Source organism: Psittacula echo, assembly GCF_963264785.1.
Source record: "Psittacula echo genome assembly, chromosome: 8".
NCBI lineage: Eukaryota > Metazoa > Chordata > Aves > Psittaciformes > Psittacidae > Psittacula > Psittacula echo.
Window position 1 is genome coordinate 6237656 of NC_137744.1, and position 25378 is coordinate 6263033.

At 39.7% G+C, this 25378-nt stretch overlaps 1 protein-coding gene across 10 annotated transcripts in view; it reads right to left on the reverse strand.

Annotated features, from left to right (window-relative positions):
* The window catches only part of RPS6KA6 (ribosomal protein S6 kinase A6), a 43136-nt gene extending 22539 nt beyond the window's left edge, over positions 1-20597 (reverse strand). For 9 of the 10 annotated variants that reach the window (XM_080624594.1, XM_080624599.1, XM_080624596.1 and 6 more), the window contains exons 1-6: positions 20355-20597; positions 10449-10508; positions 7116-7232; positions 3087-3168; positions 2170-2250; positions 1596-1675 (exon numbers count right to left, since the gene is read on the reverse strand). In XM_080624594.1, the coding sequence (XP_080480720.1) occupies positions 1596-1675; positions 2170-2250; positions 3087-3168; positions 7116-7232; positions 10449-10508; positions 20355-20435 (501 nt within the window). In that variant the 5' untranslated portion in view covers positions 20436-20597. The remainder of the gene's footprint in view (positions 1-1595; positions 1676-2169; positions 2251-3086; positions 3169-7115; positions 7233-10448; positions 10509-20354) is intronic. The other variant, XM_080624600.1, reaches the window with a different exon arrangement.
* Between the last annotated feature and the right edge of the window lie 4781 nt (positions 20598-25378).

Sequence of the window (25378 nt, forward strand, 5' to 3'; positions counted from 1 at the left end):
CAGCTGAAACTCTTCTATGCATATTAGAATTTAAACACCAGCAGAAGTGTTTTAATAACCTCATACTAAACCCAATTAATTTAAAATAATCCTTGTGCGGCAACTATGAAATGCCATGGGGAATTTACCCTTATGGATATTGTCCCCATTTTTGCTTTTCCATGTACTTTTGAAAATACTTTGCCTTCCCATAAAATAAAAAGCCCTGATTTTTTTTTCCTTATCTATATACACAGTAAATGTTTAAAAGAAAATAACTGAAGTCTTCCAAAAACAATTAGAGGTTTAACCATAACAAAACTTGATAATTATTACTTTATTCCCAAAGGGAATAAATACATCTCTCAACCACCTAGCTAGTATTATTATGGATACACTTGCATCCCTTATTTAAGAATATTGCAAACTGAGTAATCCCAGCTGTGTTAGTGCTAAAGTTCTTCCTGCTACAACACGATTTCTTCTATAATTAAACATCTTATATCAAAGCAGAATTTGACCTCTTTCCTACATACTGTTCCAATAACTCTTTGCAAGTCAGTCGGCTTGTTTAAGCCTTTTGACCTCCATTTTAGTCTTGGTAATCAATTTTGAGCTCAATTCTGAGACATAATCACTCTTTTACCAAGGTCAGCTTTTTATAAAAAGGAGAACCTCCTCTCCCCTTTAAATTTTTCCTTCTCTTTTGCCTGTTCTTAAAGTCAAGCTTTGTTTTTACCATATGAGGAAAAAAAGCTAGTGCATGGCTTTGCATACTGGGGACACAACCACCTCCTTCATGTCATGAAGGATCAGCCACATACCCCATTTTCCCATTTAAGAAAGCATTATTTCCTATGTATTAGCAATATAAATGTATTTACGCGGGTGAAAACACCGAAAAGCCCTCTTACTGAGAAGTTGTTGAGAAATTGCCATTAAAAATTTAAATATTTTATGAAAGTCTGCAGAAAAGTCTCATAAACATGTTCGTAATACTTAAGGTAGCATGTAATAAATATTTAATGAAAAACGTTTAAAAAAACCCCACAACAAAACCCAGGCTGCATCCTATTCCTTCCTCTGAAGCTCTCACTCCATAAAAAAGCAAAAATCGAACGGAAAAATTAAAGGTGCAGTTGCACACCCATGTTAGACGAAAGGAAGCGGTTTCAAAAATACTCAGTTTACACTTTGTGAGATTAAGCATTAAGATTTGTATTACAGCATTCTGAAATTTTACAATGCAGCAGAAATCTCTCAGAGATGCAGGCTTCCAGAAGCCCTTCAGCTGACTATGAGCATGAGAACTTCTACATCCTCTTCCTTCGTTGCTAAATTTTAATTTACTTCAATTAGGTTTCTAAGCAACAAAACATTTTTAGACAAAAGAACTGCACTTTGCAGATACCAAATTAAAACTTAGACTTCTAATCAATACACACGCATGTTACTTAAGGTTATAGAATTTATTCTAGAATACGTAAGGAAAGCCAAACTAAGTTATTAAAAACTTGACTATGACAAGATATATGCGGGAAATAGCTACAGAAGACAATACTATATTGACAAAAAACTCTTTAATACTAAGCAAAGATAAAATTTCAGGTACTTACCTCTTTGGATAATCGTGTGAATACGTCTCCTCCCCTGAGAAAATCCAATATTAAATATAGCTTCCCTTCAGTCTGAAAGGCTTAAATAAAAAATAAATAAATAGATCAACGGTTGTGTGAGAAAGATGATTTACAAAACAGATCTGAATGCTTTTACAACTTGGAAATTTCAATGAAAGGCAATACTTTCATTATGGATCTGAAATAATTCAGCAGCACATGAGGTAATTTACTGAATGATCACTTGCTTCTTGTAGAAGACAATCTTAGCTATAAGAGATCATTAAAATACTGCTATTTCTCCTTTGTCAAACAGGGAAAAAACAAGTATGTGAATTATCATGTTCTGGCTTTACTCAATGAAAAGCAAAAAACTCTCTGCAGAATTTGCCACAATCTTCCAAATCTTTAATTTCAAGAGGACTCAACCTAAAATTTACTTTCCTTTCTAGCCCTGTTATTTAAAGTTGCTAGAACCTAATTTGGGCACTAGAAAACTGAGGAAGAACAAGATCAGCTATGCCTTCAAGTATGAAAGAAACTTTCAATGAAGGTAGCAAAACCAAATACCAACCATAGTGCAGTTTGACGATAAATGGATGATTTACTTCTACTAATATATCTCTCTCCATTTTTGTACGAACTCTATCCCGAACTGAGGGGAAAAAAGAAAAGACTAGGATGAAGATATTTGGTATAATACGAATTGAGCAGAAGTTACTTCTAAAGCAATACTTTTCCTTGTTAACTTATCTGTTTATAACTTTGAAGCCTCTCACAAAACACATGCTTTCAGATAACAAAACTCTAGTTTTTATTTCCTTGACCCATATTCATTAGTGTCTTCAATTTCCTTCCCCTCCAACACGTCCCAGTATTTTCTTATAATCTACATTACTTTTAAGAAAAAGCTCACATCTACATTTCTAGGCAGCTAACTTCAGTCTCTGAATTAACTATCTGGACTGAATATACATTTTCTGTCTTTTAAGATAACTTTTTGCTCCCCAACTAGTAACAATCCCTCTTTACGCACAGTGAACTTGCATGCATTAAAGCTTCTTCTGAATGCCAGACCAGTAAGCTAGCTTGCTATGGCACCTGTAAGAGGGAATGACTGACCAATTTTAACCACAGTAGAGCTCTAACTTAAGACAAAAGGAAAATTATTAATGAAATTAATTTGGTTTCATATAATGATCAGACTAAATGAAATTAAATAATGCAATTTTAAAGTTTGAAAGAGTACTGTTAACCACAGAACTAAAGCTATTTGGCCAGATTTAAAATAATTCTAAAACATGAGCTTACAAGTTACTCTAGACAAAAGCTACCATCAGAGAAGAGTTATGAACTCACTCAAAAATATGTAACATAACCCCCTCCCCCCAAAAAAAAAGCTTTTAAAAAGAACATTTACATGAGTCATTTAAGAGATAGAGGTTCACTGGAAACCATTTTCTAAAGTTCCTATTCAAAAGACACACGTACCTTTTAAAGAAGCTTTTTTCAATACTTTCATTGCATAAAGTTGCCCAGCATCAGGACCAATTATTTTCCGTACAAGGAAGACCTGGTAATATAAATCTCATTTTTAAAATTACTCCTGAAAATCTTTTATGTAAACACTAGATTAAGCTGACTTAAATAAAAAAACCACATTATTTTACGTCTTTACCTTAAACTTCATTAATACAGACAAGAAGATAGCACGTCCCTAGTCCCATCCCATTCCTCAAAAAGTCCATGCAATGAAAAGGATGCCAAACATTCATAATGTCTTTTTACATCAGCAAGTTTAGTAATCAAATATGCAATTATCATAAAGCATTTGCAAACATCCTATTTATTTCAGACAGATTTCAGTGTACTTTCCTAAGTATACACCTCTAAAGGAAGAGCAAAATTACATTCCCTTAATGAGATTAGAGGTACGTACACCACCAAGCTCTCTGAAGTATTAAGCTTTGTTATAAACTACGTATTCTTTCCTACAGCAAGCCATATAAATAAGTACTTATTTGATAAGTACTTATATAAATCTGTATCTTTATATTCTTTTCCTGAAGAAAGACAATTCTGCCTGGTCTGCCACCCCCTAAGAGTTTTTTGAGTTTTAAGACCCAAGTCTCAAATATGTAACAGGCTGTATTAATGAATTCTGCAAGAGTGGCGAGACGAAAGCAAGGAAACCTCACCATTCAAGATCAAAGCACCCTCTCCCCCGGAATAGCAACTCCAACAGGTCTTTCTACTCTTGTCTTTCCAGGGGAGTTTTAAAGACAGGCGGTATATAACTTGACACTAAGAAAAGCATAATATTAGATAAAATCATGCAGTACAAATACATGTATCTCCAGTGAGTAATATTCTAACTACTAGTCTTTCAATTTACAAAATGGTTTGGTATGTGCTCCTGTTTCCAAGCTGCTGTTCTTATAATAGCAATTATCATGAGGAATGTTTGTACCATAAAAAAAATGATGTACGATCACAAGAGAATGCCAAGAGCTACCCAAAACGGCCTCTGTGATCTTACCTTATTCAGGTTTTCATTAACACTAAATTTGTTTACATATATACTTCATTAGAAATTATTAGATAACTAGAAATTAGCTTTTTAAAAAATAAGCATACAAGCTTGCACCATTCTCCATTCTAGAATGAGAAATTCATACACTGCCACTGACCACATTCTACAGGGTTGGGAGAGGGGCTGTTTTCATTTTAAGCTCTGGTTTGTAGAAAAATGCCATCGTGTTTCGAGGTTATTGGGCTTTTTGTTTTGTTTAAATTTTGCCTAATGATTGATCTGCAGCACTGCTCTCCTGCTACATATGTTGATGCTCAAATAGTAAAGGGAATAATTCAGACACCAGCAAATAAGAAAGCACCTGTAGAGTAATACACTCACAATTACAAAAGTATTTACAAGCCTGTACAAGTATTTTAGTGCTTAATAACTAGCAGCCTGTGAGAATGTAAGGAATTCACATACAAGTTACAAATTTCAGCCAATAACGACCAAAAAAGTTGATACTCAAAACTACTCAAATACCATCTATTTAACCTGCAGACAAAGTCTCCATAATCCTGCACCTTGCAATGATCGGTCATTCTATTGAAAACCAGATTCAAGGTGGCCACATGTGCAAGATGATTCAACTAAGCAAATTGAAGATCATCTTCAGCAGATCAGGTGCTAAAGCTTTAGATTATCAAAGGCTGAAGAGAGAAATTCAGTAATGGACATGAAGTTTAACCCTCTATTTCTGTGAAGCAGTGTTAAGTCCTGCACAGATGTCGGAAAAGACAGGTAGAGGCTGTAGCACTATAACAGACCAGAGAAAACAAACTTTGTCTTTGCTAAACCTAAAGGGAGATCTGTGGGAAGTATGAATTAGAGGGATTAAAACAAACACCATCAAGGCAACAGTCATTGATCCTTGTTGTTTGTTTTCCGTTTTCAATAGAAAGCGACAAATAGTAGACAAAATGAGCTCTGCTCAGATTTGCAACAGTCACCATCCAGTTCTTAAAGTTAGCTCCTCGACCAAGTACTACCAGGTTTTGAGAGCTCTAAAACAGATGTCTCACCAAGCTGGCAGGATTCTGAGCAAGAGCTTTCTTTAGGCTGTCCGGAGTCTGAACTCTGTCAAGTAAGAATCTGAGTCAGGGCTAAAACGTCGGTACCAGATGTACTAACCTAAGATAGCTTAATACATCTCAAGTCAGGAGTAAAAAATGCATGGAGCCTTTTAAGCTCTCAAGACATGTATGAGGGAATTGACAACCAACATTACCAGATAAAGAAATATTTCTTAAGCTGTAAAGCATGAAGAAATACTTTAAAGTCTATTTTCTGAACTATCACTTATTTCCAAAGTGCCTTCCTAATGTCTTCCTCCCCACATACAACTCTATGCAGAGATTCATTCCTGCCATGAGACAAATAAAACCAGCACAAGATCAGGAAAACAGAAGCATGCGTAAAACTGATTATCTACTTGAAGCTGCAAAAGATCTCATTTGAGTCTGGTTTAAAACAATAGATTAGCTTCTCATACACTAGGATTAGTATTTCAACTAATATGTTCAAAACTAGTGACTGAGATACTATGGTCTTATTTTCATTTCTGCAATGTGACTCCAAATGGTACACTACAAAAAAATCAGTGTAATAAAAAAAATTGCCATATTTCTTCTATATGCTATTTGACTGATTGTTCACTTAGTGTCTTTTAGCTGTACATTACTTGACAGATAGAGCAAAATAAAAAACCTAGAATACATCTCCCAGGTTATTTACTGTTACACTGATTCACATTCCAAACTACCACAATCGCTCTCCCATATCTACATCAATACAAATTTTGTATACTGAAAAAAGTCAAACATTCACAGCATGTGAAGTACCATCATTAAAAGACGAATCACTGCCTCCTCCAGAAGAGCCTCCAGAAGTGTCTATTACATCACTGATGCCTCCCAAGCATGAACCTAAGCTATAGAAGATGCAAAGCAACCTATACAGAATAGAGTTATCGTTCAGTCTGATTCCTCAGTAGATGGTGCAACAAAGTCCTGAGGCAGTTGAAAACACCATGGATTTGCTTCAGATAGCCAGGGCATTGGGCAAACAGAGCTTGTCAACACAAGAGCTGTTGTATAAAACCCACACCTAAATCTTTTCACATGAAAAAGACAAGGGGTAATGGGCACAAGTTAGTTCTGGGGAGATTCCAACTGCACACGGCAGGAGAACAACCAGTCACTGGAATCATCTCCCCAGGTAAGTGGTGGATTCCCCAACACCAGACACGTTTAAGACTCAGCTTGAGAGAATGCTGGGACATCTAGTCTAGGTCACACCTGGCCTAGAAAGATTGGACCAGATGATCCTTGAGGTCCCTTCCAACCTGGTATTCTATGATTCTATAATCCAACTGGTCAAATTCCTTACTGTTGGTACCATTATTCCCATGAAACTGCAGATGCCAGTCCAGTTAAGCACAAACGTGCCTCTTCTCAGTGAAAGCAAACCACAGCTTTCCATGGCAGACCTCCTAAAATTTGCTGCTGACCGACCCTTCCTGCCTAAAGACTGAGGCTGCTGTCCCTCAGTGTCTGGTATGATTTGGTGTACTGCTATAAAAAGTGCTGCCTTGGCACCAGAGTAAGATTGGAAAAAGATGAAATTTGTTAGTACCTTTTCAAACATTCCCAGCAACTCTGCTACAGCAGTAACTTTCCTGAATGCCTGGATAGGTCTATGGAAAAAGACATCACCTTTTCCTCTAAAAACAAGACCGAAATGCTATCATAGCAAAAATGTAACAACTCCCACTCCCTACCCAACTGCAAAACAGGATGAAAAACTTCAAAACAGGGCAATTTCCACAGGCATACCTATCTGCACTCAGATGTGTTAGGTTTAGACCTTCCCTTGTAGTATTACAGAAATAAGGGGAGTAAGACAAACCAGGTTCAAACTGAACACCAGATAAAAACTTATCTTACCTTTCCAAATGATCCCTGTCCAAGAACCTTAAGTAGTTCAAACTGTGCTGGATCTGCTTTCTCACAGCCTTCTTTCACATGGTGTGTAATAGGAATTTCTTTCACACTTCCTTCATCCTATTATTTCAAGACAAACAAAAATTAACAGGCCTGAATGAATCAAGTACCATTAGAAATGCACGCAAATGCCTGCTCTTTTCTTTGTTGGCGTTTTGTTTGGGGGGTGTGGCTTCTGTTTTGTTATGGTTTCTTAATGTTTTAAATTCTCGTATGACAAGAAAGCTGTTCAAATGAAGGATTTTCCCATCCATCCTTTCTTAAACAGAAATTTCTAAACTGAAGTACAATTCTCAAAGAATGCTTATTTACTTCTGTCATAAATTACAGCTACAGCAAAGATGGATTTTCTTGCATGAAAGGAATAAATGCACAGATCTTTAAACCAAGTCTAAGATGATCCTTCTGTACTTCACTTTTGTTTAGGAGCCTTTAGTTTTCCCAGTTGCTAGTCTTCTCATCTTCCCCTTTCCTGAAACAGTCTTAATGAAAGCTAAATTGAATTTCATCATTTCAGTAATTATTGCTTTTCACAGCAGCAAATAATAAATATGGTCATCCATTTGCAGCTAGAGGAATATGCATCATTTGAAGAGCACAAATGTCTTATTTGTGAGTCACCTTAAGAACTCTGAGAATTCTTGCATTCAACAGAAGAAACAGCTCTGGGGTGCAGAGTTCATGGAAAGACCACCCTGTGTGGAGACTACCTTCAGAAAGCTGAGGGTAATTCTGAACTGTTAACTTCTTCCTGTTACTCTCGTCTTTAGCAAAGCAGAGCACAGCACCCTCAGTTGTGAAAAGACAAACATTCATGATGAAAACAAATCAGATGATGTATTGCATCTTTCATGGTGTAAGAGAAGTTTGTGTGAGCCAAAACAAGCAAGATGGCAAAATAAGCACCCTTGAAACTTAAAATTATGTGCTAAGGCCTACAACAGCAACCTCAGCTTACATGTAGAAAAGGAGCAGCACCTCTTAGCCCTATCAAGAATACCAATGAACTTCTTGTACACAGCAAATACATCCCAATCACATCAGGAAATCACATCTGATTTGCAGTACGTTGCTTTTAGGGTATCCAAATTATTATTAACTATCCTCCTATCCTCTCTTTAGGTCTTCGTCTTGAAAACTTCTCTTAGCAGAGACCAGAAAAACACCCTACCAACCTACAGTGCATTGTTCTCCTTCAATGACAAGTACAAACAGCACCAGAAAAAGACCTGACCACTTAATGAAATGGTTGGCTTTAGTTAAAAACAGCATGAGTACAGAAAGTTTTGCGTGCCGGGAAGTGTTTAAGGCCAGGCAGGGCGGGGTTTGGAGCAATCTGGTCTAGTGGAAGGTGTCACTGCCTACGGCAGGGGGCTGGAACTGGATGAGCTTTAAGGTCCCTTCCAACCCAAACAGTTCTGTGAAGACCACACATTAAAACAAGTAAACAGCTGACATACATTTACGATACAGTGTATACATGCCAACTTCATTTCATCCCTCCACCTTGCTGACTGCGCATGTCAATATTCATTGGAAAGATGCACATATTTTAAACACGTGCCTGGAATTTGAGGCAGGCAGGAACACCAGCATTTCAAGTCATCTGACAACAGATGAAAGCAGCGAGTTGTGTAGTTGTACAAGAGACTTAATTGGGTGGCTCTTTCTATGAAATATGTAAATAGTCTATTTAAATGCCTTTTTACTTCACCATCCTAATTTGTATTCCTTAACGCTGTGAACCTATGCATGAGAAAAGATCTTTAAGAGTTCACCTGCTCTTCTGTTTATCACCCACCTTGAGTCATTAGCCTGTGACATCACATGTGGTTGCTGCGGAGACTGACAGAGTATTTCTAAATGCGAACCGAGGAGAAAAATGTTTTCTATATGAATAAAGAATAACTTGAGATGTATGAAATGAGTTATTTTTTATAACGTGTTTTACCTTTGCAAAAGATCTCACGTAACGATCGTTAAAGTACTAAAAATTGGCAAGACTGAAGTATAAGAGGACCTCTGCATCATCAACAAGAAACGAGCAGGTAAGAAGTTGAACAGATACATAAGCCAGTTTCATTTCCATTTCTGGTTTGGCCTCCATGAACTGGAAATCTGGTTATCTGATTTTGTACTCTGCTGGTTGAACAGCACATCCAGCTCAGGGTTCAGGTACCAGCTCCTGCTGAGCTGCCTGGCACAAGAGGTAACTATTCTCAGTAGTTCAAGAGAACAAAGCACTGAAAGAAACGCTGCAATCGTTTATGGCTTTGTGCCATCTTACTTTGTTACAGCTTGACTGGTATGTAGCTCTAAGCACCTAACAAACAAGCTCAGCAACATCCTTCTGGTTCAAGTACAGCAAAAGATTCAGACAACCCATTGCTCATCTTTCTTTGCTACATGTAACATGACTACAACACTGACAGTTTATTTACTTACTCCACACCAGGAAATGTCCAATTACCACGTTTCTATCCCCAAGAGTTTATTCTCCAAATCACTTACTTAAGAAGTTATTGCAACACAAAGCAGTGGTTACAGCTGGCAGTAAAATCTACTTGATACCTTCTTCCATGATTCTGTTGAAAAATACATGGATGGGCATGCTGAAAACTGATGGCAAATTTTTCCATGCGAAGTCAGGCATTTCACTACATACAGAATTAGCCTGAAGTTCAGTCCAAGATTTAGCCAACATACAGAACACTGATCTTCAGCATTTCCTAAATACGCACATCACTGAGGCACTGGTCAAAAATCATGCTCAGCAGGGTTTATTTGGGATATTTCTATGCAAGTCAAATTAACACACTGGTGTAAAAATTCTGATTTAAACCAGCAGGAATTAAGCACCTTCTAGAAGAATGTACCGCAACTCCATTAAAAAAAAAAGAAGAAAGAACAGATGACAATGTAATAAGAGCAACGTTAAGCGCTCTGTGGATAAATGGTTCAAGGCTGGACAAGAGCATTTTCCAAGGTTGAGTAAATGTTATGTTTATAATATTATATGTTAAATGTTAAATACAAGGATGTGTAAATGTTCCCTCCAGCACACCGAATCTGTTTTCCATAACCTCATGGGGCAAACTTTCCCAAACCCAGGTACTAATTTTCAAAATCATCTTTGCCACTTGGAGCCTCTTCAGGTCTGGTCCCATAAAATGACAGGTTCAAAAGTTATTAAAGAGCAGCAAACACATGAATTTTGCTTCAAAAGCAAGTCATGCTAATAAGCGTCTCAACTGAACATCTATCGAACATACTTACATGGTAGGCATATGGTTCACCTTCTTCCATAGGCTCATCTGCCATTTTAAGGCCATTTAGCTACAGAGGGGAAGGAAAGGGAATGCAAAAGAAAAACAAAAACAAAGTTAAGACCTAAACATTTTAAATAAGCAGAATTCATCATTTGACCAATTCACATTTCAGAGCACACAAATGGAAACTGATGTTCTGGTCACTCTAAAACTGGAGTTTCAAACAAATACTACTACTTAGACATTATATTTAGCATCTCCCTTATGTATGATTTAGCATATCCCTTTGTAAATGCTGTTGTATAGTGTTATTTAATTGGAATGAATTTAAAATTCCTTCTTTAAAAGCTACAGATACCATCCATACAAGATGACAACAATGCAAAACTTTTCTGTTAAGCACAAAATATATGTTGCAGACGCTTTTCAGACACCTACAACCTGCTGCTGACAGTTAACGAAGAAAAGATTCAGAAGGGATTTAGAGTCTTTTTAGGGCAAGAGCAAGAAGGGCAAGAGCAGGTAGTGCAGAAAATACACACCACAGAATTCTTACACCTAAAATAATTACCTATTTCCTTAAAAATTTAGATTCCTCTAAAAACTTCCTTGCCTCAGAAGTTATTTAAAAATCTAGCAAAGAGAACATTCAAATTTTAAGTACTTCAGAAACTGTAGATTCGTATATTAAAATACTTCTGGATCAATTTCAAAAACACATCTTTGACAGGCAGTAAAGTATGATATGCATCTGCACAGAAGCAAATAAATGACATGCTCTTAATGACATGCTCTTAAATCAGCACAATACTTGCTAGCAATTACCAAACCCCTCCCCACCTCCAAACAGCAGTAAAAAGACAGAGTCCACAGTCGTAGTAAAAAAAGTTTAAAAGTTATTTAGTTGAAGCTCTAAGTAACAATGGTGCTTAACAACTGAAACTCCACAAAAACCCAATGAATCTGAAGGACATGCTCCATTTAAACACGTAAAGCATTAATGAAAAACTGAAAATACCTGACAAAATGGGTGAAGCCAATTATGGATTTTGCTAGTGATAATTGCTAATTTATTTGTATGGTAATTGTTCAGCATTTCTACCTTCATGCGGCATCAATCTCACACAGCAAAACGCTAACCAGAAATAACATAAGGAAACTCAAACCATTTTTTCCTGAAAACAGAAGTGAAACCAACTAAGCTCTTCGACCAGATAATGACACTTTTTTTCTTATACTTCTAAATTTACTTAAAATCATAGAATCATAGAATAGTTAGGGTTGGAAAGGACGTTAAGATCATCTAGTTCCAACCCCCCTGCCATGGGCAGGGACACCTCACACTAAACCATGCCACCCAAGGCCTCATCCAACCTGGCCTTGAACACCGCCAAGGATGGAGCACTCACAACCTCCCTGGGCAAAATACATGCCCAAGATACTGAACTATGGTATTATTATCAGTACGTGAATTGGTAAAACATGGTTAAAAAGAACTTGAAACGTAGACCATGCCCCTGTTTAAAACCAAAACAGGAAACTCAACAGATGGGTAGGGCTGAAGGGACAGGTTTATACCACCACGATTGCATCATCTAAGCAAACCCTCAACCACTTCCACTGCTTCTTTTAGGACTCCTGATTTCAAGCACAGCTTTTAAGAGCTAAGTGCTCAATGAATGATTTTGATAAAGCTAAATCTCCAATTTTTCTATCAAGATACCAGCACTCATTTTCGGATTCACTAAAGAAAAGAAAAAACCATCAAGTAAAGTAGCATGAGACTTTGGTTACCTTCACTCTTCTCTATGTTTCTATTTTAACCACAGTTTACACACACATTTCACATTACCTATAATCTGTCAGTTTCACCTAGGACTGGCATATTCAGCATATTCATTATTTGTAACTATCATGCACTGCCACCGTAATTTCTCAAGGCCAAAACCCACTAACCCATTACCCTAGATTCAGAAATCTCACATACGCTACAATGCTACTAACTAATTTGCTGCGTATCAACCCTTTTTTGCATTAGTATTTTTACCAAATTAGATACTGGGATGGACCAAACACCCAATATACTTGTTGTTATACGAATTAACTGAATATATTGAGAAATGACGCCAAAACTCAGACCAGACATGAACCAGGTATGTGCCATCCCTGGAGATATTAAAGGCCAGGCTGAATGTGGTTCTGGGCAAACCTCATCTAGTTGAAGGTGTCCCTGCTGGTTGCAGGGGAGTTGAACAAGGCGACCTTTGAAGGTGCCTTCCAACCCAAACCGGTCTACATTTCACTGTCACGTACTTTCTTTTCACAATATCACCAGGTTACATTCAAGTGTGAATCAATGCAAGGCCCACCAAAGTTGACCAAAAAACTTATTTGGACCCAGTAGTAAAATGGGTGTCCACACTCCAGGTGCTCAGAAATCAAATACACTTCTTCACTCATGGACTTATTTGAAGTGAACTTATGGGGCATTTTGCCTTTTCTTTCTTTAAATGTGGTCAACATTTTCCAAGTATTGCTTCCAGAGCTTAAATTTAAGTAGCAATACTACCAGCCAGAACTGTTGATACACTGACAACAGCAGCTTAATTCCAGGCAATCAGATACAGAAAGCTGTCACCTCTGGAACAGCGTTTTGAATCAAAAACCAGCATGTTATTTGATCTACATAGTTCCTGAGCACACCACATAACGCACACTTTCAGCTTTCTGGCAAAACAAATGTATTCAGTTATTGGATTTTTATGGCAGGTAATCAAATGTCATCTTAATTAACAACTTCCTATCGCACACTTTCCCCCTTCACTTTTGCGCATGGGGCTTCTTTTCCTGTCCAGTGTCTACAAAGACTGGGATGCCTGCCAAAGTCCAAAAACTTTCATGTTCAAGTGCCTGAATCTACTTTTATTGCCTGATACTCACGACCATGCTTTCACCTTCTTTGTGAATCCTAGGCACTGACCATTAAAACAAAACAAAACAACCAACAACCTGTTGGATTGCAACCCAAAGTCTAGTACTTTTTTTAATTATTCCGTTACAAATTTCAATGACAAAAACCAAATCATTACTCTTCTGTATAGATATTTATATTGGCTAAGTTTCAGCAATGAAAGTGCTCGCTCTCTCATATAAGGCAAAAAATTAACACTAAATTCCCACCTCTGTGGAAACCAAATCCAAAACTCTGTTTCCAGAGCCAAGTGGGACCACTTTTAGTGATATAATGATAAATATTTATGCACAAACATATACTGAACTATTTCAACCTCCAAGTCTTTACTAGATATCTATGAACACACATATTTAATTATGGAGAACTGGAAAGCATGTTTCCATGAGAACAGGTGAAAGAATCAGAATAGTTTCAGTTGAAAGGGGCCTTTAAAGGTCATTTAGTCCAAGCCCCCCTGCAATGAGCAGGGACATCTTCAACTAGATCAGGTTGCCAAGAAGCAAGTACCATTACTCTGACAGAGATTTTCATCCATGAATCATTGTTGTTCAGTACTGCTGAAGTTCCACAACTAACCAAACATTTTAAATACTAACTCTCATTAAAACACAAACTAAACTCAGACATTCAGGCAAACAATGTACATGCTTTCCAAAGACAAAACGTGAAAGTGACAGAAAATACCCCTCATTCTTGATTAGCATAAAAATAACTAGAACAGCTAATAAAAGATAAGACAACCTGGCAGGTAAGAGACTTACTTTTCCAGAGGTGCAGGCTAAGAGACCCAATCTTCCAATGTCAAACTGTCTCCTGATTTAAATAGCTGCAATGGATCCCATGACTCGTTGGGACTATACCCTACTGCCTTAGGAGAATGTCCAAAGGGCTTTTGTGAGCTGGTAAAAGGCTTAACTACTGTTGCACATGTTTTCCCTCTGATAATTACAGCAGAAGAACTCCAGTATTATCAAAGACTTGCACCGTCTTCCCTCCCATGTGAAAGACGTTTTAACTGTTCACACAGTAAATGCATTATGGTTTGGTGGGTCTATAGGTTTTGGCAGGAAGAAGCTAAACAAATGGTCAGCAAAATGCCTAACTACAAGGACAAACTGTAGAAGGTGTAAAGCTGGTTCACTCTGCCCTGCTTTTACACATCTCCATTTAGGCATTCACACAGAATTTAAAAAAATAGAGAAAAAGCAGAACAGGGAATTTTATAATCACACTATTATTAGAAGTAGAAAGCGTTACTCATCACCACTCACATATAATCTCGTCTGGCTTCAAACAGGTAAAATTCTACATACGGATGAACAAAGGCTTCTGCATCCTCTATGGTTCCTCCTTCACTGTGCTTAATTTGCTAAGTTACCACAGCTACAGTAACCAGACCTAGACCTCTCAGTTCTTCCAAATGAACACAGGAATAACCAGTTTGCTTCCCCACATACAGAAGTATTACTTCAAATACTTATTTCAAAATGTTAGAGTGGAAGCTTACGTTAGAAACCCCAATTATTTCGAAAAGACTTTGAAAATAAAATATCTTCTGAAAAAAGGCCTGTGAAGACAGCCACATTTGTTCCTCATTTATTCCAAATTACATCTGCACAGAGTTTGCATCATTAATCTAATTAGCAACATACGGGCCTACTGAATCTTATTTCCTGAGATAGGTTTGAGAAATCTGGGGGTTCTGTGAACAGAATGGTGAGGAGGTTTTTTCTTTTTTGAATGCCTAAAAGTCACCATGAACAAAACTGAAGCTTAAAGGTACCTGGTTTGCCTATAAAACATTCACAACTTTTCTCCAATCAACTGCTGATTGTTTTTTCTTAAACAGTAGATATTCTCATTGCATGGAGCAGCCCAAGCAGGATTTGGTACTCTTTACTGCCTGCGCTGGCATGCTTTTGAGAAGGAACACTTTTCCCCACTACAACAGCAGCCCCAGGAAGTGGAGTGTGAAGCAGAGTTGTTAGGGTTACCCAACACTGAGTTACAACAGCGGCCAAGTCCTACCCTACCACAATGTGACCAGAGGAAGAATGACTGCTGATGGCTGCGTCCTCCTGAGACTCTGCAGGTTGATGCTGAGTTTTCTCATCCACTGTTGGCCTCATTCCCTCAGTTCCTCTCACAAAGGGAAGAGGGCAGGTAACTCACACTCTCTTTAAACATACCAAGTAAAAGAGCAAGATAAAGCAATCTACCTTACTACAGACATCTACCTTACTACAGAAAGTTACAAAGTTCTTTTCCTGCGGCAAATAAGTAATACATTCAGACAGGATAATAAACTTGCAGCAACATATAATTACTGATTTTAAGAAAACATTTTGATCCTTCCCAATACCAGAGATTAGAGGAGAGCTACGTGTGCCTCAGGCCAGTTAGAGCTACGAGGAGACAAAAACCTAACCATAAGCACAGGGACCACTGAACCAGTAAAGGACTTGAGATCTTTCTACTACCGCCTCCTTAGGAGATGACTGTAACTCTAGAATAAAAGGGCATAAAGCAGCCAGTCTCAAAACCATGTTTAATGCCAGATAGGAGAACACTAGAAAAGGTTAAGATTTACACTTGATGAAAACAACATACTTCAAAATTTATTCTTAACGTAGTAAAAAGTTAATCTACATAAATATTAACATTTGATGCAAGTTAACAAGTCATACCATTCTTCTGATTTAGGGTTATTGTGAAGTCTCTCCAAAGCTATCCTGCAGGTATCAAGCGGAGCTACCTCAAACAAACCTCCTGCTCCTTTTAGAGACTCAGACTACCATTGCAGATTTCCAAAATGATCTTTAAAAGTGGTATATCAAAACAGAATTATCATCATTATTACACTGCAGCACTTTTCAATGCATAAAGACATTCATTGTTTTGCTTTTAAGTCTACTAATGTGCTTACTTTTTTTTCTTTTTACTTTTTTTTTTTTAAGGCAGCTTGCTCTCAGAAGCCTTTATAAAAAACTGCACCTTGTTGCAATGGCTGAGGGCACTTAATTCAATACTATTACTTTCTTTTCTTAACATAACACAACCTAATTGTGGAGGTTTTCAGAGATGCACCAAACGAGGTAGCTGAGTCATCCACGTCACTGCCAGTAATTACTCACAAAGGAGTTATGCAACTCCTAACACTGACAAAATTCAGTGGCCTTTGATAGACCAAGCTCAGAACATGCTTCAGAGGATGGGCTGCAAACACTGGCCAAAATCAAAGATATATTTATTCAAACTGGCATGGGCAACACCTTATAGACAACAGCAGCAAAGCTCAACTCATGAACAAGCAGCAACCCTCAATGCAGCCCAGTTTGTTAGCAGAATACTTCAGTTTCCAATCACTTTGTTGTTTCAACCTTGTCTTCCTTGCCACTGTCAGCCAATTAAGCAACTCACTTCTGAAGTGCCTATTTCAAAAACAAATACTTGAGTACCAGGCCACATTTACGCAATTCACAACATTCGCGTATTGCAAACTGCATGCACTGAAGTCAATTACACTTCTCCTTTCAAATGCAAGGCTATTTCTATTAATAAGGCAGAAAAACAAAAGAATTACTGTGTTCTGCCCATTTCCAATTATTCTTGCATTTCATCCAGTTTGGTCAATACAATGTTAACATTTACTTTCCTCTTCCTTTGTAGACTGCAATCATATTGTAATAATCTACAATGGCTGATTATAATCAACACCTATTTGATTATTGTACTATTTTTATTGCCATGAAAATATTTATTAATCCTATATTTAGGAGGAAAGAAGTTCAATCAGTATTTCAAGCTTAGACTGCAAGGCATCGACCCTTCCTACCTAGGCTTAAAGAATTCCTGGAGTCACTAAACCTGCTGCACAAGTGACACTGTCACAGGATTATGACAGAACAGCACAGGGCACAGTCCAAAATGCAATCCTCAGCACTTCAAAGACTTTCAAAGTAAAAAAGGGCAAAATCATTCAATCCTAAATTTCTTCCAAAGGTTCATGTTGTTTTCACGCCTCAAATCACGAAAATTTGTTTCCTACCTTAAAAATCACATTCTTCCCTTGCCAACTGTTTTTGCTTCATCAAGTCAACACAAGCACTGCTTCACTGGGAATGCGCTTATTTCTAATAACATAATCCTAAATTTAGTCAATAAGCAGATTCCTCTGGAGAAAACTTTCTCAGATTTTTCCTCCTATGCCACAACTGATGGACAAAAGCATCAGTTAACACAAGTAAGTCTGTCTTCACAGTATAGGATTATTTCACAGTTTCACTGCTGACTGCAGTTCCAGCAAGGCCAAGGTCACAGAGATCTATCAGACTGCCAAGATAAGGTTGTAGTAAGCATTAAAGGCTATAATTAATTCTATAAAATTTAAGAGAAGAATCCAGATCAAAATTCATTTTAATGCAAATTAAACCTGTGCTAAATCCCCAAACCACGTGAATGTAGAATTCCAGAAAGTGGAAAGTCTATTAAGTGCATCCCAGGGATGTGTTGTAAAGAGTTATAACAGCAAGTATTTGTTAACATAATTCGGGAACTTCATACGCAACTTTAAGAAACCGGTTTTGGTACAAATGAAGTTTGAAATGCTCCTAGCCAAATGCAACACAGACGTAATAAACACAATGTCAGAGTACAACCAACATAGTTTTACACAGACCCTGTTAAGTAAGTAGTTCATGTACAGGCTTGAGGAAAATGCAATTTAAACAACGCCTGTTACAAACAGTTGCATTCAGATGTTAGGAACACAGAGCTCTTTCAGCTGGAACTCCACTGTCCTATGCTCTGTGGGCTAGACAGGCATGACTTCAGAACCAGGCTCCTACCACAGTACACTGCCAAGCTCATGTTTCTCTGTTAGCCCTAGCCCAGTCAAATATTCAAAGGTAACTTAAATGCCACCACCACCACCTGTCTGAGCCTTGCTGTGTTGGGGCTGGCTCTCCAGCCACTCTCACTAACTGCCAATACAATATTTATGACAAGCTCTGCACACGAAAGCAGCACTGAACACTGCACTCTGAAAAAAGCATCAGCCTTGGTGGAGGGGTGTTAGTCCAGCCAAAAAATACCGAGACACACACAACAACCACAAGTGTTCACATTTCAGTTGCAATACTTGTAAGTTTCATTATCTGAACACTGATGTATCACAATGCTCTTGAAGAACAGGTCAATGGGGCGAAAAAAAGCTCTCAGACCTTCAATAAGCTTCATACCTGAACTACAGCATACTATTTTCACAAACCGTAAGATAAACAAATAAGCCTTAATACCTTCTGCTGACTTTTTAATCCTTACCTGTAGCTTCACTAACAGAATTAGGATTTCTCTACTATTAAGGTACAGGGACTGCATCAAGTATTATTAGATCATTAGGAAATCTTAGTGTTAAAGTGTAGCAGTCGTGGTATGGAAATGCGTATCCAGTAATTATAGTACTTGGAAGAGGCACTCTGTAGACACAGCTACAGAAAGTAAAATTAAAAGCCAAACAAAGAAATGTAAAACCTCACAGCTTTATTCCTGTTGGGAACTACTATGGTGGGGTTTTATAACTTTATAGGTGTTTTTTATCAGAGAATAACATTTCAACAAGATCCTTTAAAGGATCTTGTCCTTTCACTTTTCCCAAAATTTTAACAAACACCAGTTTTGCGCACTTTGCACTTAGAGATGAATTTTCTACAGACCTTTTTATTTATGATAAGGAAAGCCTAGTGCATCATAGAGAGCAAGTCTGACCAGTTTTAATAAGCTTTATTTAGATAACATCTTTCATGTGCCTAATACACCTAGGTGTAATCTTTTATTTGTCATACCTGATGATACTTGACACACAATCCTACCCCTCTGATTTAGAAACGGAAAAGTTTTAATACTCAATGTCACATTCTGCCGAGATACACACACTATTAAGGCATAACCAGCTTTACCATTTATTGTCTTTTGAATAGCATTTGGTACTTGCTTATGGATGCACTTAGAGTGCCAGGCAATACCTCAAAGACACTCTCGAAGTCATTCCTCAGTCTTTACATTTAAGCATCCAAACCTCACTCTGGATATACACGTCTGGAGAACACTTCGGGTTCTTTCTGTTAGTTGTGTGTATTACAATTATCGTAGAGTTACCCAACGAAAAAGCAAAGGGACCTCTCCCAGTGACAACCTAACTGCACACACACCCAGCTTCTCCCAAGGAGTTAAAGTAACTTTCCACGGGAGCCATGGCCACAGAACAGAGTTCACAAAAGCCCTCTCGAGCTGTATGTTAATTGGGAACCAACAACCGTGACGTTAACATCGGGAAGAGGCGACACGGAGCACACCGGCCGCGAACACTCCACCACGCGTTACTCCCGCAGCCAGGCCGCCCCGCTCTAACCCCTCTAAATGGGCTTCGCCGTTCGCCGTCGCTCCCCAGTCCCGGGTCCCCCCTGGGCGCAGCGCGGGCTGTGAGGCGTTGCCGCCGGCCACAGCCGCGGAGGGGCGGCATGGGAGGCCCGCGGGAACGGGCCCTCCCGCGGCGGCTGGGGGCTCCTGGGGGCCGCCACCTTCCCGGGACGGGACGAGCTCCCAGAAGGCCAGTCCCGGCACGGCAGCTCCGGGGGACGAGACGCGAGCAGGCCAGGGGGGCGGAGGCCGGGTGGCAGCGCCGGAGATCCCGAAAGAGGCGGGGAAGCGGCGGCGCCGAGAGCGCCGGGAACCGGAGGGGGGAGGGAGGCGGACAGACCGGGGGCGGCGAGGCGGGGGGAGACCCGCGGCGCGGGGGCCGGAGCAGAGGGGCCGGGGGCGTTGCGGTCCGCCCGCCCGCCCTCCGCCCGCACCCCCGGCCCGGTCGCTCCCAGGGGCCGGCAGTGGGGAGGCAGGTGCCCGAGGGGAGCCCCGCCCGCCCCGGCCCGGCCCCACACTGACCTCGCCGCCGCTCACGTACAGCTCCATTTTGTGGCAGGGCTCCGGCTCCTCCGCGTCCTCCAGCGGAGCGAACGGCACCATGTCCCGGCTCTCCTGCTAGCCGGGCAGCCGCTGCGCATTCCCCGGCTCAGAGGCGGCGTGCGGCCGCAGCGGGCCCGCTCCTGCTGCCCATGGAGCGCGGCGGCGGAGCTCCGGCTACTGCTGCTGCCGGCCGGCGGGGGCGGCGCCGCTCTACGCTCCCCCGCGCACACCCCCCAACATGGCGGCGGCCGGGGGCGGGGCCTGCGCGGCATGGGGGTGACGTCAGGGCGGGTCGGAGAATCCCCTGCATGGGGGGGGGACGCGGTGACGCGCGGTGACGTCAGCGTCCCCTCGGCGGGGCGGCGCCGCGCTGAGGCGGACAGGGTCGGGGGGGGTGGCCGGGTACCGGCCTGAGGCACGGGGTGGGTCCGGTTAGGGCGGCCCCGCCGCGCTGCTCGCCCGCCCTGGGGACAGCAGGGAAGGAGCCGCGGCGGGGCAGGGAGGGAGCGGCCGCTGGTGCGGTGGCGGCACCTGGACGTTCCGCCTGAGGCTGAGGGAGGGGTTCGGGGGGCGCTTAAAACAAAGCAAAGCAAAGGAGTGAAAAGAGCGATCGTGCAAAGTGAGCCCCTTCATCCCGCGAAGAAATGCCCGGCCCTTACCTTGGGCGCTGTGGGTTCCCGTCATGAGCGCCGGCAGCCCCCCGGCTGTGGCAGGGCGGCTGTGCCTCAGGTGACGGGGGAGAAGAAACCCCCAAAACTTCAGTTCTGTTTGATGTGGAGGTTGCAGGAGAGGAAGCACAGGCGGCTGGAAAGTGGGAAACTACAGCCTGGCTCCTCCTGTGCGCTTGGTGAGGTGAGGAGCGCGAACAAGCTGCGTGCACGGCTGTAAGAGAGTGGAGCAGCCTGCTTCACCGTGGTTACAAACGCCAAGGGGATGGACTCCTTTGTTTCCAAGCATGTATTTAGAGAGAAAGACTACAGTATTTCCAGACCCAAGGGGGCACAAAAAAGACCATGGATAAAAAACCCACCCTATTATTTCTCTATCACTGATTGATCTTGGAGATGGAACACACTAGATGATACTATCAAAACCACATATTTTTTAAGGATGCAAAACTGCCTCAATGACACTGAGTTTCTATTTAAACACTCTGCATGACTTATCAGTGAGCTGCGTCCTTTAGATAAAGCTAGCAAAGGAAGTCTCAAACCCTTCTTAATGGCCAAATAATTCTGATGAAATTAGCGTGACTGAGGGAACAAGCTGGTGCACCCCATGGCCCAGAAAGCTTTCCCATGCTGATTTCTTTCTACTCAGAAGTCAACAAATATGTAGTATAATAAACAAATATAATAAACAAAGTATATAATATATACTGTATATAATATATACTATACATAATATAATATAATATATAAAATATATACGATACTATATAATATATAAAATATATATAAATATATATAATATACTATATAATATATACTATATATACACTATATAATATAATATATATAATATATAATATATAATATAATATATAATAAACAAGTATAATAAACAAATATATAGTATAAGATGCTGTGCTGCCATAGTCCCTGATTAAATTAAAGTGACCTGTTTCACAAAGCTAACCATCACCAGCTCCCTGTTGCTGAGCCTGCTGAAGAGAGCTGCCTATTGTGAATGTGTCATTGCAGCAACAGCCAGCTGGCATGTCAGCATTTCCATTGCAAACCTATTTTTAAGGTCTGTAACTCAACCATAGAAGACAAATGCTTTGGGCTGAAATGGAGAGTGTGTATGAGGAATGTTCATCCTTCAGAAAATAAAGAGCACGGAAGAAAATGTGGGACTGAAGTTACCAGCACTCGATACTGAGAGAGAATTTGCATTTAAAATACAGAACTGTTTAGCCTAGGTCACTTTTAAAGATTGTTTTCCTTATAATAGGATTGTGCAGAGATGGAGCTTTTAGAGCAATTAAACGACAGGAGACAAAAGGGACATACCCCAGCTTCATGGGCCTTTGGGTCACACACAGCTACTTCCACGCTTCCGCTGGTATCACTGCCATGCATCCACAAGAAGCCAAACAACTCTTTTCTATGAGATTAAATATGTATGTACTTGAGCAATGTCATAAGGCAGATCTGAAATTTCAATATAAAAGAAATCAAGTGAGAAGTGACTTTTTGAAAGTGCTTGAGTGCTCAGCAAGAACTTTGTGTCCAAAATCTCTGTCGCAGATGCTGTTTTCCTGTGTCTGACTTTCTCCATTGCCTCAAACAATAAGATTGCAAACAAGTGTTCTGCATCCCCAGTCTCAACACAGCAATATTTGAGAAGTGCAGAGAAGAGCAATAATCAAACAGGTTAGCATTTTTATTCATGTGAAAGACTATAAAAGGGGAATTATGATATATGTAGATAAAACAATGGCTGAGTAAGGAAAACTAAATTCATATTTCTTTTACTCTAGGTCTCACAACCAAAAAAGCAGAAGATATACCATAAAAAGGCAACAATATGTCATTGAAATTTAAAGCTTAGCAAAAGCCCACCCAAACAGTCTTTTATAGAGAAAAAAACATTGAAAATGTAATAGCAAGTCATTAATTTAGGAGGACCAAGGCCTATTCATTTAAATGAATATTTAAATATTATATATTTTGATATTTTTGGTGCCTTTTTCTAGAGCATCTAATGTAGCATGTGCCCATGACTGTATGGATATCAGGTCTCGTTTGGTGTGCAGTTTTCAGCTGAGGATATCAGATCTCACCTGGTGCGCAGTTTTCAGCTGAGTATTTTTTACATTCCAGTACCTTAATTTGTTCATCAGCTTCTGTCCATTCTGTTCCTTAGCAGGTCACTGTGTGATCAGCATGACATTATAACCACTTTTCTCTTTGTGAGGTACTTTTACTTAATGAAGGTTTCAAAGTAACCAGTTTCTAAGTATTTATTCACTTCAAAACTAATCCTACAACATGGAAAAGTTGCTGAGAATGCTCTTCTACTGAGCCTAGTAGTACTACTAATACTAAATGGGATCTGCAGTCAAAATTGAGCTTGTTCAGTGTCCAGCCGCTCAGTTGTCCCTTTTGTGGACCTCATGGCTGTAGCCAACTGACAACATCCATCCTTAGTTTGCTCATTCAATTTCCCTGAAAGTTTCAGTCATACACTTGAAAATAAGAGCAACAGATTACTTATGAGTTTAAAAAAACTCTGCAAATTTCCTTCATATCATTGCTAGCAGGACATTTCTCAGAGAGGTGTATTACAGAACTGTGTTACCTCTGAAGTTTTCTGTCAATCTGTATCAACCTTGAGTTTTTCAACAAGAGTTTTTCAGAAGAATCCGGCAAGCTTGGCGTACATTCACCCAGAATGTTTTTCAAGAAAGGAAAAATAAGAATATTATCATCAGACCTGTGTTTTGTTCCCCTCGCCCCTCACAGTTAGTGACACTGGAATCCAAGCCACGCCAATCGTGGCAAATACAGTGCAGCTCTGCCCTGGAAAGCAGAGCAGAAGAAACTGTGTGAATACAGGAATATGTGAATAGTATCTGGTTCAGCGAGATCTCAGGAAGGAAACTATTCAAAAAGCAAAGCTTGAGGAAGCTGCCCAAGCTGAGACTGACTTTTTTATTCTGTTTTTACTACAATGGTAAAACACCTGGAAGGAACAGGTACAAATTACCATTTATAGATTCAGTTGAAGGCAGACTGTGAACTGTAGTATTGATTGTGAAGGCAGTTTTGGAGGTGATACAGTTAATTTCTCAGAGCAAGTTTATTCAAGTTCATCACCATTTCACCTTTAATCTTTTGTACAATACGATTTAACAACACTTTCACAGTCAGAGCCCGTGCAACTCTCTCCTATTGTGTGGATGAATTTACGTGGGTACAAAGCATGCTTCTGTTAGCATGACTTGTTCTCATATGAAAAGGAAAAAGAACTGTCCTGATGTGTCAAAAATGTATGTCTGTATGCTTGTGTGTATGCCAGAATCATTCCAGAGGAGGAATTGGCTTATGCAGAGGGTGAGGTGCTTTGGAAAGTGTGTTCTCACATGGATGTGAGAGAAGTTCAGTGACACAGTTGTGGCTGTTAAGCTGTGGGGATACTCTATGTACAGAATAAATTGCTCTGGTCCTAATAAGATAAATACTACAGCAAGATTTTCACAATTTTAGAAACTAGTATCACAATACCAGACATACTCATGTATCCAGATTATGTTAGGGAAAAGTACCATCAAAAAAATCTTCAGTCAACAATGTGTTAGTCTGAATATGAAATAGAAACACGAGAGTCCATATCCCATCCTGTATATACTGATATTTAAAAAATGCAAATAGAGCCAAGGTCGTGTATGTGTGTATATTTACAGAAATGTGGTATAAACAGTTTGTTTGTTATAATATTGTTAAACAGCTTAGTGTATACTTCACCCCACACTACAAAGGCAAGAGAAGTCACTGACTAGAGGAAACTGCAAGAATCACTTTTGTACTTGTAGTTATGTTGAATGTATGAAGCGCAAGTGAAGAGCCTCTTACTGCATCCCTACCTCAGCTTTATGATTATATTTTTCCATCTACATCTTTCATACTTTGTAGCAAGTTTTAAAAAGCTTACTTAGAGATAAAAAAGGAAGCTGATTTGAGACGATGCTCCTAGATTGACACCTTAAGAAAGATCCTTGATATTCACGATTTCATTCTCACCATCAAAGCAAACACTCTTGGGCTATTTTAGAACCACAGGACAAACATAGCAGCAAATTTTGCCACGTTTGTCCAAAATGAGCTAAAGAAATATCTCAGCCATATGGAAAATACAATGAATTTATCTCTGCTGATCACATTGCTGTGACAGCAGGGGACCAAAATTTCAGATGGGCACAGTGAAGGAAATTCCTACTAGATTTCTTATGTTTATCTAAACTTTTTTACCTAAGCTTTTTAGTTCTTCATTTCAAA